At 37.5% G+C, this 27,976-nt stretch overlaps 1 protein-coding gene and 1 long non-coding RNA gene across 2 annotated transcripts; one reads left to right on the top strand and one right to left on the bottom strand.

Annotated features, from left to right (window-relative positions):
* Positions 1-5,308: 5,308 nt before the first annotated feature.
* On the bottom strand, positions 5,309-14,024 carry rhbg (Rh family B glycoprotein). The gene is made up of 10 exons (XM_005739170.1): positions 13,680-14,024; positions 10,854-11,040; positions 9,931-10,081; positions 9,639-9,786; positions 9,181-9,347; positions 8,069-8,206; positions 7,639-7,772; positions 6,935-7,056; positions 6,576-6,649; positions 5,309-6,022 (listed from the first exon to the last, which is right to left on the bottom strand). The coding sequence occupies exons 1-10, from the start codon at positions 13,855-13,857 to the stop codon at positions 5,930-5,932; spliced, it is 1,392 nt and encodes a 463-aa protein (XP_005739227.1). The 5' UTR covers positions 13,858-14,024; the 3' UTR covers positions 5,309-5,929.
* A 12,775-nt stretch (positions 14,025-26,799) lies between these two features.
* On the top strand, positions 26,800-27,976 carry LOC102214254 (uncharacterized). The gene is made up of 3 exons (XR_311895.1): positions 26,800-27,007; positions 27,163-27,267; positions 27,947-27,976. It is a non-coding gene; the product is annotated as an uncharacterized LOC102214254 (long non-coding RNA).

Below are 27,976 nucleotides of genomic sequence, written 5' to 3'. Positions count from 1 at the left end.
CTTGGTTGAGAAATTTTTAAAACACACTTCCCTTAATTTCCAAAATGCCCGGGGATAGGGTGAGATAGATAGCTACATGTGCCCTACAAATTCATGGTGAATTTCTAACCCATGTTTGTATGTAATTTGGGCCATTATGAGTTCAACAAATCTTGAATTTTGTTCAAGAGAGAATATCTTCAAATCAGTATTTGCTCATGCTGGACTTGACGGGAGGTCCAGGTGTGACGGGTTGCACTCTGCTTTCACACGCAGGATTTGTCGACCACAGGCAAGCTATAAAAGAGGCCCATATTTGAGGGGCCCGAAATTAACACTGCCTCTACTTTTGTTGATTTGGCATTCATACAGCTAGCCATTTTTCAGGGAGGAAATTCAAGTGAAGCACTCCCATGTACTTGTGAAGCACACTGAAGGCAATTTCCCCTCAGTCAAGAGGCTAAAACCCACTCAAACTGAACTACTTCCTGCATTTAGTCAACACCCCACCACCGACACTGCTGCTCCATCATCACCCTGCTTAGCTGGCATCAGTCATAACCTCTTACTGGGGCTCTGCTCTTTCCAGAATGGTGACAAGGAGGCTACAACAACAGCTTTGTTTCTGAACCTAAACCACAATCACAGACATAAATCTCAAATGTGCATTTAAGTTTAGTTTTTGCATTACATCCTATGGTTTGTTTTCCCCTGCGAAGATTTTAAGTTGTAACGCTCAAGCAAAAATGTTTTCTGTGGTGTGGTGATTATACACACAGCTGACAAGTGCTGATTGGAGAGCTGATATGGCTTTTGGGATGACTTCAAAATTATAAGTGTGTGTTAAATTAACATTGATGAGTGTACACTTCTAAATGTACCTACAAAGTGTTTATATTTGTACTTGTGAGTGCAAATCGCAGCAAGACGTTTGCTTTTGAGGGTCTCAGCAAAGGCCATAAGCAGATGGAATAATCATGCAATCAAAAGATTATCACTGTAAATTAAGAAGTTAGGTAACCAAAGTGCATGAAGTTTTGCACTTTTAGATTTTACTTTTTCACTCAGGATTCAGAATTCATCATGGAACAAAGAAAGCACTGCGGGTTATGAAGAGACTCATCTCTGTGCTTGTCGTGTTAGGCCTCAATGCAGTAGTGCTCAATATTGTTGATTTTAATACATAGACTAAAATACACTATTGTTATCAAAGTAAATGCACAACAGTGGTTTGAATTATATCCATCATTCACAGTTGCAGAGTTCCACAGGTTTCTGTACTGGGACCAATAGTTTTTACATTATACATGCTTCCTTAGACAGTATCATTAGGAAACAATGCATACACTTTCATTGTTTGCTGATGATGTCCAGTAATGTCTAGCTATGAACCCAGATGACAAAAATCAATTAATTTAATTGAAGGGTGTCTTAAAGACAAAAAGCCCTGGATGTCCCACTATTTTCTGACAAAACTGAGCTTCCTGTTCTTGGCCATAAATATATTACAAACATGATGTCTAACCAGGTACTTACTCTGCATAAAATTACTTTGGCTTCCAGCAACGCTGAGAAATCCTGGAATCATTTTTGTTCAAGATATGTCCTCCAGTGTTTACAAACAAATGTAGGTATCGCTAAAATTAGAAACATGGTGTGTCAGAGTTATGCTAAAGAACTAGTTCATGCATTCATTACTGCTAGGCTAAAGTATTGCAATTCATTATTATAAGGTTGTTCTAAAAGTTCCCTAAAAAGCCTGACAGAGATATACACTTCTCCCATACATGCTTCTCTTCATCATCATCATTACTGGCCAAGGTGGCTAGCAAAACGACACTCATCTGTTACGATGATGTCAATGAAGCTCATTTATTTGCTAATGCTAGCTGTGTTTCCACGCAAAGTGCAGATAACTGATCTCAGAGCAGTGAAAGCTGAGCCAGAGGCAGTTTGCCTTGCACACTTGTCTCCTATCAATTTACAATCAAAGACAGGAGGTTTATCCACAACGTGCATCTACAATCAACCAGAAAAATGCTACCTGCCAATCAGCTTGCCCAGCTCTAATCACTGTTAACAGGAGACCGACACGCCCATACGACAGAGAGAGCGATAGTTCCTATGAGCGTGAAACACGTGCAGTTTCCAGTGACAATAGCTGACTGTGGCCACATGATGGCAGTATTTTAAAGGATGAACTTTATTATAGCCCTGTCCGAGATAAGAGGAGAGAGAAATCAATTTACTTTGGTATGTTAATTTATGTCTGTTGTTAGATTTAGCAAGGCAAGTACTGCTTAACTTGCTTGTCCCAATGATTCAGAGAATTTGTAATTAAAGAATGGGAAGTAAAGCCAACAGCTATTAGGCCATTTCCTGTGACGCCAGCTCCCAGTTTGGATTAAAGAGACAGATATTCGTTATAATTTTCAGATTAAACTCAAAACTTTACTTTTTTTTAAAAACAAACAAACAACCTTATAGTTAGACCTGGATCAGATAACCCTGAACTATCCCTTTGTTTTTCTGCTATAAACTGACCTGCTAACCTGAACCTGAATTTTTGTACAATTTTTGTATTTATTTTATTTTTTAAATTTACATTTAACTACACTGGATTTTACACTTTTACTGCTCTATACTTCTGGATGTATTCCAAATACCACATTATAAAATTATCAAACTCTGATGGCCTTACTTGTTTGCGAAAAGCATTTTGAATTTCATGAATTAATAATTTGTGGTTTGAGGTACATTTTCTTAAACATTTCAGGTAAATGCCTCCATTTCATGCTATCCCTTCATAAATGATGTATTTTCTTATAAATCTTATCAGGGTCTGATATCCTGTCAGTGTGTCAGATCAATATAGCAGTGTAAGCCTTACCCCATTATGGCCTCCACAGGACTGCAAGCAGACTAAGGGCTCCCACAGGGGACCAGGAGATCCTGAGGGAGCCTATTAATCCATTATGTTCACCTCCAGAGTAGTGTTAAGGATAACAATCACATACGAGCCGGAGGCAGGGCCACAGGAGGCTACAGCTGCTTAGGATGACCCGTGTTGCCTGGGGGGACTGATCAGCATCATTCCCATGCTGTGTCTTGCCCAGTGACCACATGTAGAAAAGTACAGTTATAAGGTCAAGAGCATATTATTTGTAGAAATTTGGATGAGATGTTATACTGAAAAGTAAAAAATCATGTGTTTTTAAAATTATATTTTACTGCTATATCAGAAAAAGTTGATATATTTTAACAATTTTACCAAAAAAAATTCCATCATCATAATAATTATAAAAATGAATGAAGACAGAGACCTAAAATGTCCCAAAAAAGGAGAAAATATGGCCTTTCCTATCCAGGCTTTATTTAGATTTATTATATATTTATTTATATACCAGCTCCCTAAAGGATCTACTTTGGGCAGTAGAGATTTAGTATCACCATTTTTTTTCTCTATTATAATGATAGCTTTTGTACAAGCTTGACAACCTCAAAGGATCTTTACTTTTTTTTTTTGTCATTGTCTTCAACATATTGCAGGTATGATGCCAAAGAAGCACATCACCAGAAGACATATTAGACAATAGAATAATTACCATAATCATGATTATTTTTCCTTGCATTTTAATTAGCCCTATGAAGCTCAATTAAGCTCTTCACTATAAGCGCCTATTCAGTAAACAGCTGTCCACCTGTCTTCTAGTTCTTGGGAAAAGGCTGTGGTGCCTGTTCACGCCAAGGAAACCATCACCAAACTGGGTGGGGGGTAAAACAAGGCCCCTGCAGCCTGTAAGGGGCCTCTTATATGAAGGGTGATTAATGCAATACAGTGGCAGGAAAACAACAGGGACATGGACTATATGCATGTATATAATCCAGACTGAAATTTGATGTGACTGATCAGAAAAAAAAAATTATAGATTGAATTTTGCTTGCTTAAACAAGCAAAAAGTGTTCTTGGCAAAGTTATCGGTTTGAAGAATACAATAAAATAAAATACATATATTAAAAAAGAATTAAATATTTTTTGTGAAATAGTATATAATATGTAACAATATGATCCAAAAAAATAAAAGTTCCACTATAGTGGACATAGTTATTATGATTGGAGCAAAGGAGGAAGTTGGGATGTGGTCAAACATTGGACTGGAGGTGGTCAGTTACCTATGTCACTTCTTGTCTAAAGCATGACATAAAGCATGTTGTTCTGTTTTACTTGTAATGTTCTAACTTGTTGGAATAAAATCAGGTAAAGTGGTTATGTTTCTAGATATAAACCATACTGCTGGAACATCCATACTAGCATCTCTTAAATGTATTGATGCATAAAATGAAGGCAGAAAAAACCCCCATTGTAGCTTCTGTTTGTATTCTTCTTTCCATTATTTGTAATAAACCTGTGTGTGGTTACCATCAATCAGTCCTGCAAAGAAAATATAAGGTTGCTATTTTTGTATATGTGCATTGTGAAAAGACACGCTGCATTAGGTACAAGGGTTCCTCATTGCATTCTAGAAAAAGAAACAAAGATGTGTACAAGTATATTTTAGGCACTGTAGACAAAGTTTGATAGTCACAAGGCAATATTTAAAAACTGATTAAAAACCATACAAATAAGAAGAACTCTGTTTTTTTTTACATGATATACCATAATTATATTTATGGACAGTCATCTCAATGGACAAAACTGGATACCAATTGATAACTGATTCTACTGACTGGGGGCTGATGCAAGGGAATAAGTTATTACAGTATGTGTCCTTTTTTAAAAGTTCTTCATCACGATGCAAATCCTGTCAAGTCTTTGTTGCTGCCAACAATAAAACAAAGTGTGCACACATGCTTTGTTTTTGATAGCGTTTCTGTACTTCTTTAGTGGCATTAAGCACCTCTCATACAGAGGTGACCATGTCTTGTGAGGACACCTGTTTTCTTTGGTTGTTTCATCCTTGAAACAGAAACTGTGTAAATTACTTGTGAGAGACAAAACCCATATGAATTGAAAGCATTAACCCATCCTGTCATTATTGCTATGCAGTCATTAAGCCTTCAAGACAAAAGAACTAATGATGACTGGCCTTCATCATAATAAGCAGAGACTTGATTACATAGCTCCTTGCCTTCCTACCATATTCTATAAAATTACTAAATCTTATAAGAGGCTAAAGAGAGCCAGACCTTTCTATGTTTCATTCTGATGGCCATTTTTTGATTATGATGATCAATAACTGAATGCAATTTGTTTTTATCCCTATTGTTTTTGACCCCATTAACAAAAAAGTGCACCCACGTAGTCATAAATATTAAATGAGACACAATGCACATTTGAAATATTTATTTTGCCAAAAATATTACGATATTGCCTTTCAAAATTATTTAACTTCAGATGTAACCTTCCTTAGGTCAGTCTCGTAAATGTTAAAATGTGTGTCATACTAACCAAATAGATGTACATAACTATAAAAAACAACATACTGTTGAAGAATAATAGTGGTAATATGTAATGTTCTGAAGGTATTTTTTATTAGATGTCTGTCTTTGGTTTGAATTGTCTGTAAAACTTGTATTTTGTAACAATACCTTGCTTTAGGAAACAATTACAAAGCACCTTTCATCAAATGGACACCTCATTTGGAAATGCAGCCTTTCCGCAGGCCAGTAGCACACAGTGATGGAGCTCTAGATCGACATCTAGTGGTTGAAACTGTCTAGAACATATTAAATGGACACTTGTGTTCTTTTTAGTTTTAGTTTTTTGGGGATTTTTTGAAAAGCAAAGATGTGAATAAAAATGTAAAGCCTTCTAAAACAGCACATTTTGACAAATTTACATTAACATTAGTACAATATAGGTAGCTTTATATATTTTCTTAGAAGGGTCTAGGTTGCTATAATCTCACAGTGTGTGTGCCTGGTTCTGTCTTTCTGTGTCTTTTTGTGTCTAGTTGAGCTTCTCAGTCTCCTCTGGCTTTGCGACCTCTTCTGTCTTCACAGTGCTCAACTGGCCCGCATGACCTTCCTCGTCCCCTGGTACCTGACAGATAGCAGGAGATTATTGAGTTTCCAGACTTACGATATCAACTGGTCTCAAACATCCTTCCATTTCACGATTCAAGGCACTCATTAGTAGCTGCTTCTTGGTTTAATGGTATTAATTGTCAACTGGTTCACTGTATCTAAATGTCAGATGGATTGCAAAAATGGAACAAATGTATTTCTTTTAAACGTGTGGTCATTCAAATATTCATAAACACAAACTCAAAAGCACCAAGGGCAACACAAATCTAAATGACGTCAGCCCAAAGTAATCAGATTCTGTGTAATAAACCAGGCTGATCATAAATTGTAGTGGTGAATTTGCTCCACCTGGTGGTTCAACAGCTTTGCTAGCTATGAACGTATAACCGTCTTAGATATCTGATTGTTGGTGAAACACTCCCATCTTGTGGCAAAATTAGGTACTGTTCTGTTTGCAGCAGGGAAGTCTGAATCTTAAACTCCACGTAGCCTGTAGTATAGTTGCAGTGTTTCTTTGGCTGTGGACAGATACAGAGTTTAGAAGTTTCTAAAAGCTTCTTTGAACTTACTTCCCAGTAGATGCTGTCCTCAAAACACGAGGCGTCAGAAGGAGCTCCATAGATGGGCAACTTCATAATGAAACCTAAACAAAAGATTATCTGTATTAATCTTTTTTTCTTAATTAAGATTTTTAAGAAGTTATTAAGATATAAGTTGAAAGCAAGGTTTTGGGTTTCTGCTGACTATTAAATTATAAATCTTGAGATATCGTTTACATAACATTTTTTGTTTTTTACTGATCTGGTCACAGGTCACAAAAGTCCAGTAGATTGTATTTTATGTTTTGTATCAGGTACTTTAAAAGTACCTGATATTCAATCAAAGGAGTATTAAAAAAAAAAAAACTAAAGGAGGGATGTGAACCTACCAACAAGAAGCCCTCCCACCAGGGCCATGCCTAAAGTGACAGCAAGGGAGATGGCCTGAATCCCGCCTTGGGAAGATGCGCTTCTCCCATCAGGTGCCACCATAGGGAACACGTCTTCCAAACTAAAATTGGCACAGAGGATTTTTCACTCTAAAAATCGCACACCTCCACATCCAAAATATTTCCACCCCATTGCAATCCCCAACAATGAAAGGAGCAGGTTGAAGAAAGCCTTCAGTTTTCTGCATGAGGATTTCTGATTTGTAAATCATCAAAAGAATGATTAATATGTATATATGATTACATTTTATATATATATAACATTTTAAATCAAATATTTTTAATGTTCTTTTATATCCTGCTCTTGACAGTTCATAACTTAGAACATATGCTAAAGTACATATTTGTTTTGTATTTGTTCTTACAAAATTATGTTTCAAATTCTATTTTCACTCGTGTTCTTTGCCACATGCTCTCAACTCAGATCGCTTCAAGATGTTTATTGGTAGTGCTCCTTTTTTCTCTATACTAGTAGAAGTAAAAAATTAGATGTTGCTGTGTTCCTTTAAATCAACATTCTGTATTGTTATTTATGTTCTCCCTTATCTTTTATTGCAATATTCTTTGCGGGGGGAAAGGTCAACATAATATTTGACCTTACACCTTTTTCTTTTTTTCAAACAAATACAAAAAGAAATTTTTACCCGTCGCCATAAATCTCCTTGGTAGCCAGAGAAGCAGTGACCGCTCCCACAATAGCGCCCATAACACCGGGCATACCATGTAGGTTGTGAACCCCACAGGTGTCTTGGATCTTCAGCTTGCTCTCCAGGATGGGCTGATGGAGAGAAAACAAAATGAGAGGATTGTGTGTGGCAGTGTTTGTTTTGTGGATGAAACTGTTTTGTGGATGAAACCAATTCAAGTTAATAATATTTTCAGTAAAAATGAATTCATTTTAGTGTTTTTAACCCACTTTTTAATAACCTGAAAACATAAATTAGCACATACATATTTTTGAAAAATTCACCAAAATTGTGTGTTTTAGCAACCAGTTTTTGTTTCTTTCCCTTCCACAAGTACATCACAGTTCCTTGTCTGATTTATTAAACATGAAAACTGAATCATCCTTACTGAGAGGTACTTGTAGCCCAGAACAGAGATGATACCAGCCAAGAAACCAACAATCATGGAGCCAAAAGGAGTCAGCATCATTTCTCCAGCTGTTCCTGCTGCCACTCCACCGGCCAGTGCAGCGTTTTGAATGTGGACCTAAAATAGTGACAGACGGACTTTTAATAATGCATCACATAATGCAGAATGTAAAGATTTTAATATCTGTAGAAGAGACCTACAAAATAATAAATGAACAGATGAGACCATCAGACGTGAGCACCAAGAACTGTAAGATAATTCATCTTTCTCTAGCATACTGGTTTTGCACCACGTGCTAGTAAATAGGTGGACGATATTACAGACAAGCTGATTCCTTCCAGTGATTGGTTTGTCTTTACTGTCAGCAGGTTGTGTGGCATGTCTGTCCCCTTTGTCAATTTCACGAGCTGTTTATATTTCCCTCTTTGGTTTGATTCAAATCAGCACGGGAATGTCTCGCCTTGACTTCTTACTGTTAACAGATGGGCTTGACAACAAGCACATGTGACTAACTGACAGTGTCATCTTTGAGGAGGGAGTGTACCGTCAGCTGACACGTTTGTCAGTTTTTATCACAAGTGACTCTGTCGTGACCCGGATCAGCTGACTTTGACATTGCTGACAGGAGGGAAAGACCTAGTTCTTTCATTACTTTGTCTTGACCACACCCTCCCTTCACCGTGTTAATACTGATTGTGCACTTCTTCTGACCTCTACAGATGTTAAGAATATTTTTAATTATATTTTTTATTCTTAAACCTTTACCACATAAAGAAGACATTTGACAACCTCCCCTAAACCATTATAATAAGTTTTACACCTCAGTATGGATCAATAAAAATGTGGATTGATGTCCACTAGACTGCTTTCTGGGTTTTACTAAGGGTAGCTGCATAGGCAGAGACCACCCAGGCTAACTTCTAAAGCAATCTCAGTTCCACATCTTTGTTCCAAAAGGAGGCCTGAAATATGACAGTTTAGAAATAAGCTTCAAGGGATACTCCTATTAGGCTTTCAAGTGGTAAAGAGTTAAGGTGAATTGCTTTTTGAAGCTACAATTCAAGTCATAAATTATAATTTTGTATCCTCACCATGTCCAGTTTGCCATCATGAGCTGTGAGGGCAGACATGGCATAAGTAGACAGAGTGCAGGCTGCCAGGGAGTAGTAGGTGTTCAATGCTGTACGATGCTGATCGTCTCCGTGAGCTGTGATGGCAGAGTTAAAGCTGGGCCAGAACATCCACAGGTAGAGAGTACCTATTTACAACCAGTATAGAAAAGACAACATTTTAATATTTCATCAATACAGTAGTTTTGATTTAAATATACACTTTGAAACTACTCAAAATATAACTGTTCCTGTTTCAAATACTATAGAGTGTTTCTATGTGTTGTTATTTGGGTGATTACAGACAGTTCATGATAATAGCGCCTGGCAAGCACCTGGCAGCACAAGTGACCAAAGAGTTACTCTTAAATGAGACAACTATACATATAATAAGGAACATTTAGTATTTGTATTTCACAGAAGTAGTTGCAGGTGTTTACCGATCATAGCAAACATATCAGAGTGGTAGACTGAGCTGTTCTTGTGTTTGCTCTTGTCCAGCCTGGGTCGGTACAAGACTCGAGCCACCATCAGGCCAAAGTAGGCTCCAAATGTGTGAATGGTCATCGAGCCACCAGCATCTCTGGTCTGGAACAGGCCAGGAGTAATAATGATGAAAATAGGTGACAATTCAGATATGCATTGTGCATTTTAGGCCAAAGTCTTCAGTCCCAGTCTTTAATTATGTAGTTAATGTTTTCATAATATGAATATCTTTATACAGTAACTTACTCCAAGAAGGCTCAGCAGGATGAACTCATTGACTGCAAACAGTGTGACCTCAAACACAGCCATAACAAGCAACTGGACAGGACTTGTTTTACCCAGAACAGCTCCAAATGAGATCAGCACAGAGCCGGTGCAGAAATCAGCGTTGATCATACTGAAAGAAACAAAAATGTAAAAAAACACAACAAAAAAAACAATTGAATTCATTCAAAAAATGAATTTCAGAAACTTCACAGCACAAAGACAACATAACAAAATACAATTCATCTCTACTAATCCACAGATTTATTTTGTAATTTGCATGATGTGACATATTTTGTAGCACTCCATTTTTTCTCAGCATTTAGAAAACCTTTTCAGTATGTTCATACTCAAAACTACTCTTGCTACCTAGAGTAAATACCAATTTTTTTTTTTTTTTTTTTTTTTTTTTTTTTTTTTTTGCATTCATCAAGTGATAAGAGTATTGACAGTTTACTACATCCAGGTAACCAAAGATGTATTCAGGCTGCTTTAAATGCAGGATATGCAATTGGTCACACAGTGAAGGTGAACAATATTTCTAGGAATTGCTTAACCATGAGGCATTAACACTGCAAAAGTAGTTAGCCACTCCTATAGTTTTGACAAAGAATATTCTGTCCCCCTTGTCATAAGAAAAGGCTAAAATAAGACCTTTATTGCCATTATTTTATAGTACACAATGTGCCAGTCTCACAGGCAGAAATCAAGACTAGCTCTAGAATAACAAATGAAACTGATTTGTTTGTACATGTATTTGCACGGGTTAAATTGTTTGCACTCGTGTTTATGATTGTAACTAAGAGGATTAAGCGTCAAGAAAAAATTCTATCCTTATCCTATGTATTTTGCATATTCTGTATGTGTTTGGGTGCACATTCATATATGCATGGTTATCCACATACCTCTCCACTCCAACGTGGATTTTGCCTCCATGCATACCATGGAAGAAACCCTGCATAAGTGTGGCCCACTGTAAGGCTAAAGCTGCAATCAGGAAATTGAAACCAACACTGCTGAAGCCATAACGCTGGAGGAAAGTCATGAGGAAACCGAAACCAATGAAGATCATTACGTGTACATCCTGGAAACCTGGAAAGTGTGCATGAAAAGAGTTAAAAACTGAGAAACCGGTGAAAAGTGGTGAAATAATGAAGTACCTATGGCATTTAAAACATTTTCCCCTCATGTTTTTTTTTAATCAAACTACAATTAATTTTTTGTTGGTCAGAGGAATTCCAACAGCACTTCAGGGAGGATATCACTCGCTTGGATTGGTCTGGAATGTTTTCCTCAATAGCTACTCTCAACAAACTCACTCAATCATTGCCAGCGACACTATGACTCGAGGGCTTTGTAGTCTAGAAAAAAACACAAACTGAATGGCTACTTACATAAGCTTTGGTTAACTGGAACAACAGGTTAAGCTGTGACATGCTTGGTGAAACATCCTACTGATTCTTGGATCATCACTTTATCACTTGTATTGTGTGAAAAACTAGCTTTTGCGACAAGAGAGCATATGAATCTGAACTGTCTAAACTTGCACCCGGGTGTTTCCATGTATGTTTATCTATTTGTCTGATATTCCCAAACACAAAATTGCACTGTGCTTTGCCTGCTGTCACTATGGTAATGGTTAACTGGCAGGACCATGCAGAGGTGTTGTCTTCATTGCTGTTTTGGCCCAGATGCAGTTCTCAGTAGTTCCTAGTTGAGGCCATACAGTAAAAGCAATAATACGCTTCACTGGGTTGAGTTAGATTCTATTATTTGGCTTCTGCTTAACCTTTAGTAATAACTATATAACACAGCTTATTTGTATGTTTCCACATTGCATTGAATTCAAGACGCTAATATTGTCTCTCATTTATTTATTTCTACTTTGGTTTAAAAAAAAGAAATAGTTCAGGTAAACTATTGCACAAGAGTTTGTTCAATAGCACAGTTCTCAACTATAGTTCCTCGGTTAGATCATTTCTGTTTTTTTTCCAAACCTACCCATGCAAGTGTTTTTCCAGTGAAACTTATATGTCACTGGTTTTCATAAGAGCATATTTCAGAGAAAGTCCACATTAGGTCTTCATTTTAACTATAAGTTGTGACCTGTGTGTTTGTCTTTCTGGAGGACAGTCCAGTAAAACACAGGCTTTGTACAGTGTAAACTTCTATGTTTACTGTACTTTTTTTTCCCTAAGAATGAAATAAGGGTAAACGATGTAGGTTTTCCATACACACAGGTGAAGTTTTCTTTCATCTCCCAGGATATTGAGGGTGTCAGACTTCAATACACCACTATGAACCTTTTGTCTCTGCTTATTTTTCTTATTTTATGAATTTTAATCTATTAATCCTGTACTGTTTGAGGCAGAGCTGAAGAAAATAGTTGTTATTTGGTCAAAGCTTTGTTAAAAGTACAGTTTGTAATGTTTCATTTTGTCCTGCGACATTTCACATTGATTGACGTGTCAAAATGCAGTGGCTATGCTAACCAACTGATAACAGTCAAGTTATTAGTTTAGCTCACCAAACACATTTCCCAAGTGTGGGACTAATAAAAGTGTATCGTCCAGTGCAAAATTAGAGGGTCATGTAATAACTACGTAAAAAAATATTGCTGACCTTGTGGCTTTATTAGTTCCTGTAATTCAGTTTTGAAGTCACATGTGACCTAATTCTGCTGCAGTAGGTTCTGAAAGGTGACTTACTAATAGGCCAGGGCAGGATCAACACCCAAGTTAGCTGCCTGCAGGTGGGAGGTGGCTTGTAAAGGAGAGGGAATTCATCTCCCCAGATTCTCTTTGCAGAATGCTGTCTGATTTGTTAACACACGCCCAACCTAACACAAAGCTTCATCTTAACGAACATGCCCAACTGCTAAGCTAGAACTTTGTGCTCCCTGACTTCTAAGAACTTCAGTGTTAAGTTTACCAATGTAAATGAAAGAAACAAAACGCCTATTTTCCATTATTAAGTCTACAACATTTCATTTTAGGTTCGGCTTAAAATCTAATTCCTTCCTGGAAGTCCTATATATTGTCCTCTTGTGATAAGCAAAATATGTCTTTTATTATGGCTTCATGTTGATTAAATATAAATAAAATTAAATGTAATAAGAGTGGAAATACAATCATTTCAAGTTACTACTTAAAACTGACCACAAATCTATACTTTTATGTATCCAATGAGTGCCCCTATAAAAGTTTTTTGTTGTTGTTGTTTTTGCCACTACTGGGCAACGTAAATCACAAAGTTAACAAATAGCGAGGACAATGTTTTTGCCTGCATGCGACAGCAGTGGACTGGAAGACATTTCCATGAAATGTTCACTCATAATGAATAGGACTCATCCAATTAGGGAAAAGAGAGCTGGTGAAATGCAATTCAGCAGATTTTTCTCCTTTAATGCAGATGAGAACATTTGTGTTTTGTTGAAAAAACAGTTGCATGCAATGATGAATTACGCAACAGTCCTAAAATAAGTGCACAGTGAGGCCACGTCTCAAAACAACAGGTAACAAAGAGAACCACTTTAACATATATCGGCCTTTGAAACTCTTAAATAAATTGCCGATAGGCTTAAGAACAAGGCAGAGGCAAGCTTACTATTACTACAATATTATTTCGTTTTTTGGTTTACACTAGTCTGTAATATGCTATGTGCAAAAATAACGTTATATTAAGTAGGAGCAATGCACAAATTTTCCTTTCCATATCTACAAAACACTCACTTGGGTAGCGGTAGTAGAAATCGTTGTCATATTCACTGTGGTTCGAATGGTGCCACTTCTTTGCATCTGTCTCTTTGTCATACTCCACCAGCACCCCAAAGAGGATGATGAGGATGATCTCCAGGATGAAGCAGGTGATCGGCAGTTTCAGCCGCATGTTGGTATTTGCGTCTGTCATGTTTTCTTTCCGGTGAGATGAAGACGAGAAATTTAATGAGGCTTGTTCTTCATGAAATTAATTACAGCTCTAGCACAGAGCGTTGGACACACTGTCTCTCTCACACTCAGGGGCGTCCTGCAGAGACAAGAGGATGTTTTGTGTGAGAGTGGAAGACCTAGCTCACAGACAAACACAAGCGCTGATGTGTTTTTCATCTCTTGGGACACACCTACCGGACCTAAAATGGCATAATTAATATTATTCCCGCCCCCTTCTACTTTACTTTTTAAGGTGGTTTGAAGTGCTGGAGTTCAGCAAATACGTTTATAATAAGTAATAATCCAGTACTTTTGATAGATACAGCTTGGTAATTTGTGTTTCTAGTGTTTTAGACACTAATTTATGGCTAATAAGTTTAAGCTAGTTTAAACTAGTAGCTTAACACTTAGTTAAACCACTAGTTTATGGCTGCTGGATTACCACATTTTAGCCAGCAGCATGAGATTTAAGTGTCATTTTTATTTTCTGTGTGCACTTGCCATCATATAATATTGCAATTTGGCAGCAGCCACTCCTTCATTCATACAGCATACAGTTTGAGACAGTTTCTGTTCTGTATTTGTGTTTCATGCTAAAAGCAGAGATAATGCATGAACAAGTTCCTGAAAGTTCCTGAAAGTTCACTCACACACTCACTCTGTTTGGATAGGTTTGCCCACAAAAACTACTTTGCTGTGGTTACTGAAAAAATATACCGTTTGGTTATGAAGCACCCCAATTAGCATTAAAAAAAATTAAGCCACTGGAGTTCCTGGATTAGCCACTTAGGGCTGACTCATATGTTTACAGATGGGTAAAGAAAAACAAAAAACAACAAATAAGAGGTGACAAAAAGTCCAGACTTAACAAAACTTAAAGCACAGCTCTTTTACTCAGTGTGATTGTTTTTAATGTGCTCTTAATTTGATCTGTTATTGTATATTTTACACATGTTTGTATGGGATATTGTATTTGTTTTAAATGTTATATACCTATGTGGTATGTGACTTTTGTTGCTATGATGCCAGGTCTCTCTTGTAAATGAGATTTTTAATCTCAATGAGATTTTTACCTGGATAAATAAAGGATTAATAAAAAAACAGTCATCCTGTCTTTGAGGATGCACAGCGGATCTTCTGTTCTCTCAGTGATCAAAAACACTGTAGCCACCACGGCCTACTACTCATACAACTGTCAATTAAAATCACACAGGATGAGTTCAGAAGGAAAGGGGCAAGAAGCCAGAATCAGCAAATACATATAGGGTTTTATCATTTAAAAGATTTGTAAATGGTAAATGGCCTGCATTTCTATAGCGCTTTTCTAGTCCTTAAGGACTCCAAAGCGCTTTACACTACATTCAGTCATTCACCCATTCACACACACATTCACACACTAGACCATTAAAAGAAAAAAAACCAAACTTATTTGCACAAAGTATTAACACCAATTGCCCTGATTTAATTACAAATCCACTATAAATAAATGGGATCCCACAGGAACTCAACACCTCCCCACTGCAACTGTTGCTAGCACTGCAACCAAATTACACAATCCTATACACAGAAAATCCTTACATCACGAACAATTATACAAAGCACAACACCTACATGGTATTAGCTCCGACTCAGGAATTGCGCCATACCCAACTATAATATTGCACCATTGCCAGGTGACAGAAAAACAAACCAAAAAAAACAACATCCACAGTAATAAAACAAGGGCCTTTTAGCCTATTTGAAAGTAATGGGGGGTGTTAAAAAGCATGAGAAGAAGAAAATAGAATAAGTATCATATAAATAAATTACACATAATTATACTTAGTAAAAAGTATACATGACCTAAAACATTCATTTTGCACCTTAAACCTGTACTGAAAGGTCTGTATGGCAATCAAATCTTCTCTAACGAGTCTCTGTTTGAACACTGCTGAGATAACTGCACATAGTAGAAGCAATAATCGTGATATTCTCACGTGATAAAGCTACAGTTCTTCAGCTGCTGCATTGCTTATCATGACTTTGTAGCATCCCACAAGCACATTTGCGCATAACCACAGTTCTGCATCAGAACAAGAGAGAAACGATGAGCCTCGCTACTACTTCCAATTTATACTATTCCTTCTATCTCCTGGTTCCAAATAGAGTCTGTTTTGAAAGGTCACTGTCCCTTTGATAAGTTACAGCCAGAGCTTAAATAAATGTGGGACCATAAAAGTACTGACACCATCAAGAATCAGTGGGTTTCTAGTTGGGCCATCTGCAGTTTTATTTACACAGTGGAAGATGAAACAGATTACAGTGGTTTCCTGCGTGGCGTTCTCACTTGGGGTTGGCTCTCACAGTGGTGTTTTTGTGTCTGCTTAGGTGTAGCAAACTTAACTAAAAACGTATAGATAATATCTTATTTCATAGTGTAATCTTCACATTTTTTTTATCCAAACACAATCTCTGTTGATTCACCCATTAATTATATTCACAGTATGGCCCCTATAGCCAGTGTAGCCAAAGGTAGTGTGGCCACTATTAACTCTTCTCCAGCAGATTGTACCAAGCAGCAGGAAAAACCTGATCACTAGGTGCCCGTGAGGAGGACGTGTAGTCCTAAACAGAGGCCCACAGCACACGACCAACCCATTCATGTCTCTCATCCTTGTCCCCCAGTCTGTGACACACCCACTGAAGAGACGGTAACCATCCTATTTTGGATAGAGTAAAATGTGACTAAATAGTTTAGACCAGGAAGCAAATGTAACAGTGTAGTATTATTCCACTTGCCACAAATGTTACTGCAACCTAGCCTCACCTAACTGGCCACACCCCCTGGTGTGGCCAGTTAGGTGAGGCTGGCTGCAGTAATCGCTGCCAGTCTGCCGTAGCCGTACGACAGTGTGCTATGCGGAGTGGTGTGGGGTCAGCCCTTTGATCTGATACAACACCGTTGTGCCCATTCAGGAAATAAAGTAGCAAGGATAGATCAGAGACTCCTTGTCTTCTTAAAAACGCAACACAATGCAGAGTCGAGGAGTCTGTTTGGGCTGAATTGTTGCAGCGGGGTGAAGCAGAAACCGGTTACACAAAGTTGCAGTCTTACACGCCTCTCTGCAGCTTCGTTCCTCTTGTTATTCCCCTAAAACCATATCCCCTTAGAGACTGTGTCTGCTCTGAATGTGTGCTAAAGAGTAAAACAGTAAAATGTGAAACATTAAACATTAGGTCTCTTTCTTCTGAGTCCTTGTTAGTACAAAAACGAATAATCTCCTGTTACTGCTGCTTAATGCAATTTACCGCAACACTTGCATGCACGTACATTTCACACTTTAAAGAGGTCTCAAACAAAGACCTGCTAATTCACTTCTTATGCTTTTGGCATCCTACTTATGTTGCCAGACTTTAATCACATACAAAAAGACAAGATAAGGCAAAATGGCAATGTCCATCTCCGCCTGGTGAGACATCTATAAACTGGTGCTCACTGCTTTGTACTTTTAATGGATTAAAGTTTATCGGACTGACAGTTTGTTGGAAGATGTAATTACACACTAATCAATGTATGTTTATGGGAACAATATGACTGATTGCACCTAAATAGCATCATACCTTAAATTTATGGAGTGACCATAGATATCAGTGCTGATTTTTTCCCCCACAATTGCAAGTTTTCTTCCTTTTACAATAGAATGTCTGATATCTGAAATGAGAGAGTTCAACAGAAACAACAGAAAATTAATTCACCAATGTTGGTATCACTCTTTTTTATGTAAAAATCATTCCCATGAGTGTTATCACTCAGGCATTTTTTCCCAGAATCAGTAAACTAAAACCACAAGAGCATAGACCATTTGCTACGCTGTTCACACTGACAGAGCTGTGACAGACACGAGAGAAAACAGCTATATATTTGTGAAAGGACTGGACAAGCTGAGGTTGTACAAAGCTAAAGGAAAATTTCATGTGCCTTCTCTTCCTCTTGCTATAATATTTCATAACATATGTCACTCACACCTGTATCTTCATCTTCTATCAGCACAGGCTGCTTTTTCTTCGGAGCTGGCAAGAATGCAGTTATGTTTTTGAAGTATTTAAACTATTACCACGAGACACCAGGAGAGTCAAAGAGAAGCCATAAACTATGCAGATACAGATAACTCTTTCTGCCAGGTTCCTGTCACAAAATCAAAACATCACTGATCGGTATTCTCCTGCATTTCATTCAGTCACATGATGTCATGTGACAAATTCAACATTATATAGTAATATAAGCTTTATGTCAATGAAAATATTTAAATTAACTGTGAATTCCTATGTGTGACATAATATTATTTGTTATTCCTCTGTACCAAAGATTTAATCTAATATGTTGCTTTTTGAGCTGAAGTCATAGAAAAAAATATTATATTCACAAATATGCACTCTTTAATGCGTAATTGAGTCTTCCAACAGCTAATCTTTTTGTAAATTTAGAATTAGTGTCAGTGTTGGCCCGCAATCTTAAATGGAAAATCACTATTCTATTTGGCTTTTATGTGTGTGGCACCACACACATAAAACTTTTGAGTTTGTGTGCCATGGAGGTCTTTTTAATTCATATCTGCACCTCCAGAAACCAAATATGAAAGATCAGGCTTGCAACTACTGTTTCTATCTGTTCATGTTTCTAAAGTAGAATCACTGTTGCAGTCACTCTGAAGGCTCTTTAGGCTGGTTTCCAGCTTTGCTTTGCATTTTTGGCTTTATGTTCATATGTAACAAGTACAAGAAAGATCGTATCCCCTTAAACTTTAACTTCAAGTTTAATGTGTAATACATTCCTTTCTTTAATTTCGAGCCCAACGCTGCTCTGAAATGAGCTTCGTGACTCATCAACTTGGTTTCCTTTAAAGCCTCCTCCAGAGTAAATACCTAAATATCTCCTTTCGTGCCTTCTAACAAAAAACAGAAACATTTAATTCGACATTCAAGCAAGTATAGTGTTGTTTATGGGAAAAAAGCCCCATTAGATATGTCATGTTTTATGATTTATAATCCCAATGAAACATAAAACTTCAGAGATAAGGACCTACATGCAGACATGCCTCATCTTGTCTTTGCTGTTGAACTGATCCTGTTCCTCATCGCTTTATCTTAGCCGTTAGAGGCTTACATTTAAAATCAACAAGCTTTCTAAACTTGAAGCTGAAACTTTGATTAAAGTTCACAACTGCTGCTGCTGTTTGCAGGAAAATGACAACATAGAGACCTCTCAGCTATATGAATGTGATGAGTGATGTGCAACAGTCTGAAACAGAAACTGAATGAGAAAGATCTTATTAGAAATGTAAAAAAGAGAGGGTTGTTTAGATATCACAGGGAAACTGACATCTATCTCAACAAATGCAATCTAAACCTGGGACAGCAACAAAGAGACATAAAAGAAAATTAAAGTTTTATATAAAACAAACAAGGAAATGATTTACAACCAATATAGGGAATGAATCCCCTTCTCTAATAAGCATCCATTACTTTAGAGAAAAAAATCATTATTTATCATGGCAGTGAGATCAATATCAGTAAATCAGTATTTATCACATTACTGTAACTCCTTGTATGTTAGTGTTAGCCAGTCCTCTGTGTCTCAAAATGCTGCTGCACGACTTTTAACTACAAAGAAGAAAGAGCATATTACTCAAGATTTATCCTCACATCAATGGCCAGCTTTCCATTTTAGAGTTCATTATAAAATTATTTTCTTTGTTTTAAAGTGTATAAATGGATAATACAACGTGGCACAGAGCAGGTAAACCCAAGCTGACATATATCCACATATCGATCTTCACAATCAAAACATCTTGATAATCCTTAGCCTTGCAACTTTCAGTGTTTATTTAAATGGGATTAACCTGCAAGTGATGCATGTGTAAATCTCACTCCAACAGGTGCATCTAAAAGTGTTGAGGGAGGTGAGCCACATGTAATGAATGTAATAATCCAACTATATAATGAGCAACAGCAATAATAAAACACAGTTGTTACCTTGCTCAGTCGTGGATCTTGAAAATTTTCCAAGTGGGGGGGCAAGACGTCTAGACAGGGTGGCACATACCTCTTCAGTGAGGTATGTAAAAATCCCCTTTAAGTAAATGGAGTCAACAAAGTACCCACAAAAACACTATTTCTTGAATCATTATCTCATCTAAGAAATGGTAAATAGCCTGTATTTGTATAGCGCTTTACTAGTCCCTAAAGCACTTTACACATTCAGTTATCCACCCATTCACACACAGGTGACGGCAAGCGACATGTAGCCACAGCTGCCCTGGGGCGCACTGACAGAGGCAAGGCTGCCGAACACTGGCGCCACTGGGCCCTCTGACCACCACCAGTAGGCAACGGGTGAAGTGTCTTGCCCAAGGACACAACGACCGAGACTGTCCAAGCCGAGGCTCGAACCGGCAACCTTCCGATTACAAGGCGAACTCCCAACTCTTGAGCCACGATCGCCCAAAGGTTACAAGCGGCATTTGTACAAACAAGCAATTAGTTATTAACACCCAAACACTTTTCTGACTGAAGTGAGTAGTAGCAACAGTGCTGTATAAATAAAAATGAATTGAATTGAATAGCAATAAATAGTAACTTCATTGTCTTCATGAGTAGATTTAAGCTAAATGCTAACTGTGGTGTGACAATGTGCCCACAACCAGCTGGCCAAGTTCAATGCCCTATCGTGTAGTTATAAGTGTAGTGCAGTGTAGAGAAGCTCTTCCTCAACCATGATTTGATCAAAAATTTTGGCCAGTTAGCTTTCCTGTCCTCTGATGTCAAAACAGACAAACCAACCGACAGACAAATGGGCACCAGACTTAAAAGATACCTCAGCTGCACTTCTTCAACGATAAGGCTGAAACGCTGCTGTGTGAGATAAATTTAGAATGTTTGATATCTTTTCCAGATCTTACAGGACAGAAATGCATGTGTGTCACCTGACTCATTGTGAATTAGAGGCAGGGGTTCAAGCGTGCATACCACAGTTTTTTTTGTAGTACTGTGTTACTATTGTCATTCCATCAGTGCAGTACTGGCTGCTCTGATGCAATGATAACACAATCTCCCCATCAGAGGCAATATAGTAACAGCAAACAGAAAGAGCTCCAGGACCACATGAAAAGAGATAAATGCAAGCCTAAGCTTGCCTGTTATGTAAGACTGAGATAGTTGATAGTGGGAATCTGTACTGGTACTTCACACTTTTATACTGTACTCTGGGAACTTTGCCAGGCCTATGTGACCTTTTAAGGTGCATCTATTAATTGATCTTAATAGATGCATAAAGTTTCTTGTTATAGCGTTTTTGTTATAGACACAGACAGTACCTGAAAAAAAAAATAGCTTCCTGTACAAAATGCCTTAAAATGGCATGAACACATATGAATTCCTAATGAGTTCATAGTGTCATTGCTGGTTTCACATCTTGTTGAACACAACACAATGTGCAGTTTGAAAAAGAGGATCCCAATAAGAATAAAATAGTCGACATAGTATGAAGCAGGGTATGCTTTAGGGTGTGGCTATTTTTGGTGGACAATCCGCCGCTGCATGAGCATGCAGTGCTCCTTGGTTTCTCAGTCAGATCCACCTCTCATGCATCACATCCAGCTTTCGAGACGTCAAGGTGGAAATGACCAGAATGCTCAACTTGGTTGACATCACACTGGCTATTTTCATTGTTTAAATTCAGTCCATGTCACTCATCTGGATGTACAATATCATATTTTGCAAAATCTTCAACGATTTTTTTTCTTTTTCATTATAATACCATGTGTTATACCTGCAGCACAAAATGTCTTGACTCAGTGTAAAAGTGACAAAATATATGTCTTTAAATAGTGGCAATTAGTGGCAATCATTGCAGGAAATACTTAAAGGTTAAAAGGTAAATGATTGATATTTGAGCTGAAAATATCGACTATATATATACTAGTTACCTAAAGAGTGTCCCTACACACACACACACACACACACAAATGCACTTTGTTGTTTTTGGTTTCCAGTTCTGGCATGAAACAACCTGGAGGTGCTCCATGCTCAAAGGGGGAAAAACATGTATGGGAACGTTAAGTTCTCTCTCTCATCTTTGCTGTGAGATTCATATCTACTTCTATGACTGTCGTATGTGTGTTACACAACTAACTCAGCTTGTGCCTCAGGCTCATTATTAAATCACTCCATGTAAAGGACAAGGGGTCAAACAACTCCTGTCGTTTTTAATATATTTATATTATATTTAATATATTTTTTGTTGTATTATGTACAATGCTGTACAAAAGTATCCCCCCCTTCTTGATATAATGCAGATAAAATGATAAAATGTCATTTTTAAATTATTATTTCATTTATGTTTCAGTGGTGAGGCTTCCCAGGAGTGGCCAGCTTATCAAAATTACTGACACTGACAAAATCCAGTGCTGATCAAAAAGAACACCAAGACATATCTCACATTTGTCAAACAAACAAACAAAAAAACCCTTCTTCATCTTGATGTTCCTCAAGACCTTTGGGAAAATATTCTGTGCAGTGCAAAACAAAAATTGAATTTTTTGGAAGCTTTGAGCCCTATTACATCTGGCTTAAGAACATCACACCAACACGCAAACATGGTGCTGGTAGTGTGATGGTGTGGGGTTACTTTATTGCTTTAGGACCTGAATGACTTGCTCTATCAGTGATTGGAAACACATCAGCAAGTCTACCTCTTATTAACTTCAAAAAGCAGTGTTAAGGACTGTAACAGTGTGTGCAGAAACTTGAAAATGTCTTTATATAAATAAGTAAATGTGTAGCAGTTTTTGTTGAAAGATTTTGTTCATCAAAACTAAGGAATGTTGAAGTGTGATAGGGTATGAGTACTCTCATTAGAATGAGGTATCTGAGCAGCCAACCAATGCATGATCCGCATCAGTGCTTCGAGACTAGCAAGTGTCACATGTCTTATATCGCAATAATCAGCATACTATGAAAACGTGATTTGTAGAAAATAATGGACAGAGTCAAATGACACACCACACCGATAACTTGACAACCATCAGCGTACTACAGAAGTGGCATTACGGGAATGTTTAAATGCTTACAGCACGCTACTTAAATATGACACTATCCTATTGACATTCCAAACGCAACCTTACACAACGTTAGTTTGTATTGATGTGAAACAGTAACATCAGTGATAATGTGAAAGGAAAAATAAAGACACAGTCAGCGCGACTGGCACAGAGAACAAATATCCTATTCAAAGTCAATGTCGTTTTTTTTTGTTTGTTTATTTAATTTTTACACAGTGCAAACAACAAGAAAATGCTGCTAAATGTTCACTGGTAACATTTGAGTCAACTGAGCATGGAAAATGTGAAGGGATGTGAATGGGTGAATGATAAGTATACAAAGATAAGTAAAGGACTGATAATAATGACTGGTGTTTCCATCCGGCAGCCTGCATGGTGTAAAATGTGTTTTGTTTCATGTAAAAACATTTGCCCTTACTGATGAACTCATCTAAAATTACAACCTGACTCTGTAGTACACCTCAGCTCTACATCTTACAAGCTTGTGTTTGTTTTAAGTACCAGCAACTTCATTTTCAGTGTAACAGTCAGTTGACATTTCCTGATAACTGTTTTCTAAGAAACAGTGTGTGCCCATATGGGGTTTATGGTTACAAGGACGGTGGAAGTTTACAAGGACCTCTGAAAGTAACAGGAAAAAAAACCTACATTATTTCTCCTAACAGCTGTCTGTGAAAAAGAGACATGTCACTTTTGGTCTCACACATTTCTGCTGTAAACGTATGCACATTACTTGGTGTAAAATTATACTAGCGCAGGAAAGGAGTGGAAAACAGCTTTCACATTTCTTATAAAAGATCATTATGCATTATGCCTCATAAGAATCAAAAGGTCAAAAGGTTTTATTTCAGACTCCTGGTACTTAGATGAAATGCAAAGACAAAAAAGCCACCTACACACAAGGAAGACACGGGAAACCTAGTCAGACAAGGAAGTGCCTCCAGTGACTCCTTAGCATTGGATTTTTTTTTAAACTGTAAGGAAGGTAAATCTGTCACAAACTGTCACTCTCTGCAGTGGATTCAAGAAGAAGGGTATTTGTAAGTATGTTAGAAGTTAGGGTCATGTGTCTTTACATGAAGTTTCAGAAATGTTGGTGAAAAGTACATACTTTTACCATGAGGCACTTTCATGACCTCAGCACTTTTTTCACAGATTTTGTCAACAGAGTCATGCATCAGTACTACATCGGGGCTGCAGGCAGGTCGACCAGCTCTCATATTAGCCCCACTCATCAACTCTAGATGGACTGAGTGGTTATCAAATGTGTAGAGATTAAAATGTTGAATGCTTTTAACTGACTCTGTGATTTGCAGCCCTGCTTAGAGCTTCAGAAGTAAATTGCGAAACACCAAAAACACATCCATCAACAAAATTGAAATTAACTGTCACAGAGTGCAAGAGCATTTACCTGCAGGCTTTCATAAGTAGCTTTGAGCCTTAGGCAGCTGCCGAGTATAAGAAAATGAGCCAAAAAGTTGAAAAGTGAAAAAAAGAACAAAAATATTTTTGTGAGGCTTTTTGAACTGATGTATATTTTTCAATAAAGAATAATTTAAAAAAATTTTTGAAACTTTCGGTTCCCGTTTGAAAAAAATTTATTAAAACTACCACATGATGGCACTATGACAAAATAAAGTTACTTATTGTCGTTATTATAGTTAAACTGCAGAGGGCAACATTTCTATGCAACATAAATTCACACTAACAGCACAAAGCCCTGCAAGCAATATTCAGCTATCTGTTACAATGCAACCAGAATCTGAAGAACAAATATCCTGATGATTTTTGATTTTCTGTTCGATGATAAATTGGTGTAGCTGCCCCAAAATGGCATAACATTGTGTTTCTATTCATAGACAGGAGATCAACACTCACAAAGACCATGAAAGGCGGCATTTTCATAGGAGTCCATACACTTGATTAGCTGATCATCAACAAGTGTGATCTCCTATATATAAGCAGGAGTATATGTAGTTTGCTGATCTGGAACATTCAGGTCTGTGTTAACACAATGCAAGACTCTTCATAGGCAGTTCACCCAAAAGAGGTTCTACAGCAGCGGTCCCCAACCCCTGGGCCTCGGACCGGTACCGGTCCGTGAGTCGTTTGGTACCAGGCCGTGAGAGTTAAGGCTGAGGTATGAAATGTATGGTTTTCAGGGTTTTTATCAGTTTTCAGCGTTATTTTGTTATCGTTTTTATCGTTAACTCGGTTTTCCTGGGTCTTTTCACGTGTGTTATGAATAAATCTTCTTTTTTTCGGTACCGGTACTAGTTTTATTTTGTTGTATTTATCCGCGACACCTTAAAGGCCGGTCCGTGAAAATATTGTCGGGCATAAACCGGTCCGTGGCGCAAAAAAGGTTGGTGACCGCTGTTCTACAGGATTTAGTTTGCATGCTAAATATTAAACCTATGAGAGAACAATTATAAAACAAGCCTGAATATATTGGACTTGTTGGAAGGGTTACCAGAAGAAAGCTTCTCTCTATTAGGAGCATGACAACATAGCATAGATTTGAAAACTTTGATTTGAATAAATCAAAAGACTTCTGGAACAGTGTTGTTTGGGGACACCAGCCACAGGACACATTGAGTCAACCATGAACTCTTCTGTATACCAGTAGAATGTGAGGCCAGGTAAAGCTTTGTTTTTCAGCAGGCAAAGTTCCTGAAATAAGAAAGAATCAAAGAGTTGTAATCATCCAATCAAAGTGCAGAAGATAGCTGTGCACAAAAGAATACCTTCAAACCTTAACAAACTGAAGCAACGTAATGAATGCATTGGTACTGTATATGGAGAGAGTTCTGTAGAGCCACTTGGTTGTTGTCACCTAGAGGTGTTTGTGCGAATACTAATTGGAGGACATGAAAGAGTCCCATTGATGACGGAGCACAATAGGGAAGCAACACCAGCAAAAATAGAAGAATCCCATCATTTAATCTTTTTTTCCACATTGGACGCTGTTTGTGTGTCTCCTGCCTGCTGTCACTGTGTGGAGAACATAACCCTCACAATGCCGCCCTTGTGCCGAGGACCGTGGTGGAATAGGAAACTAGGTCCGACACAGCTTCCTCTCCCACTGCCCCCAGAGCCATGTGGGCAATAACAAAGATGGCTCAATGCGCACTATAGTGCTCTCTGGCAACGACCTTATGGGAAAGGTTAGAATACACAGGCTAACTTGTTGTCTACAGGGTTCAGAGATGGCTCATCACTCGGTGCACTTTATTGTACAATATGTTTTTTGACAGCACAAGGGAATGTAAGAAAAGTGTGCAGATTTGATCAAAGTTAATACTTTTCTTTGTTTTAATGTGTAATATTAAGGTTCTCCTTCTTAAGTGTTCTTAAGATGCAACACACAAAACTTATCATTGTATGTATTCATTGTTTCTTCATTCATTTAAAACAGGAATTGAATAAGATTATAGACACTTTGCTATCTGGTAATTGATCAATCAATACATTGATTGACAAGTAATAAATAATTCATTTATTCATGTTCTAAAGGTAGCGTCTACCACTGACAGATTTAGTATGTGTCAGCTCGAACAAATCAGATAATGGCATGTTTTACAAATCAGTGTTTGCACCTTGACCTGCAACACCAAAATGTAGAATTTTAGGTGCTAATGCTGGTTTCATTCATAGTTATAATCCTCTGAGAAAACTTTTTGTTTTTCATATTTTGTCTCACATTTAATAAAAACAAAGAAACAAAGACTATAAACGAAAACAAACACAAAAGCTGGTGAGTATCAGATCTTCGTATGGTTACAAGAGTCCAGTTTACACACTGTCGATTACAGAGTGGACCATATGACCAGAGCGAGGGAAGAGAGGGCGTAAGAGTTAGAGACCGATGACAGCTGCACATTTGATGATTGGACAGAGAACCCAACAGAGATAAATAGTAGAGAAACAAAGTCAAGCTTTATCCAGAGAATTTTCTGATTGGACACTAAAAACATCGTGCTGGAGGATGCTGGAGGATGACCGAACGGCTGTATCTTCTCAATTACGCAGGTTTTTGTCTTTGTCTTTGCCAATTTCCGATTTAAAATTTGGGAAACATATTGGACTGTAAAATGTACCACAATTTTTCTTAACTTAAAGTTTTATTGATGATCCCAGGCCATCTGTGACAACAAAATATTATTCTGTTTTCTCATGAAACACAGGAGGAGGAAGAGTGACACCCTTCATAATGAACTGTGCAGTGATTCTTTTATTGATATCAAGGTGCTTCACCTGGTCTTCAGCTTTATATACACCGGAGAGAGCAGGTAAAATCCCATTACTCTCACATGATGGGTGATGTTTTGGCAATGGTTTGCAGTTACATATTCATGTACTGACCTGAGATTACTTTACATACTTGTTAATTTACTGCCTAACATACATCATGTTTAATGATACAATCTGTGAATTTATCTGTGTAACAGAAGAAAATGAATTCATATTTGATGATGTTACCAATATTGCCCAGTATTGAACTCCTGATTGGCTTGTCTTATGTAAAATGCAAATATAGGCTAAATTTCATCTCCAGCACAGTATTTATTATGAGGAGCATATTTTTTATCAGTGCAGTGAAGTAAAGAAAAGAATATATGTTACTGTATACAATGTAGACGGCTACTTCTAGTCATAGATGGAGTGGAACTCAATCAGAGCACTTAAAGTGCATCAGGGAGAACTTGGGGGTTTAGTATCTTGCTCAAAGATACTAAACTTTCTGACACGCTATCAATGCAAATATTTTTGCCAAAAAAAAGTGTCTTGTGAAGAAAATTTTAAAGCTTTAACCTGAAAGGGTAAAATTCTAACTTTTGCACTGCAGAAAAATTACACTGCACTGCTCGGTGTAGTGCAAACAAGTTGTTCTTTTACCCAAAAAGGTTGTCACATGGGAGGTTGATGTTAGTGTTCTATTTATGATGTTCGATTTTCTTTTGCCCACAGCTTCCAAGAAACTAAAGTATCTTCTTGAGC

Source organism: Pundamilia nyererei, unplaced genomic scaffold, assembly GCF_000239375.1.
Source record: "Pundamilia nyererei isolate P.nyererei 1_Seehausen unplaced genomic scaffold, PunNye1.0 scaffold00090, whole genome shotgun sequence".
In the NCBI taxonomy this organism is placed as follows: domain Eukaryota; kingdom Metazoa; phylum Chordata; class Actinopteri; order Cichliformes; family Cichlidae; genus Pundamilia; species Pundamilia nyererei.
Note: the sequence above shows the minus strand (reverse complement) of the source record. Positions and strands in the feature narration are given on the sequence as shown.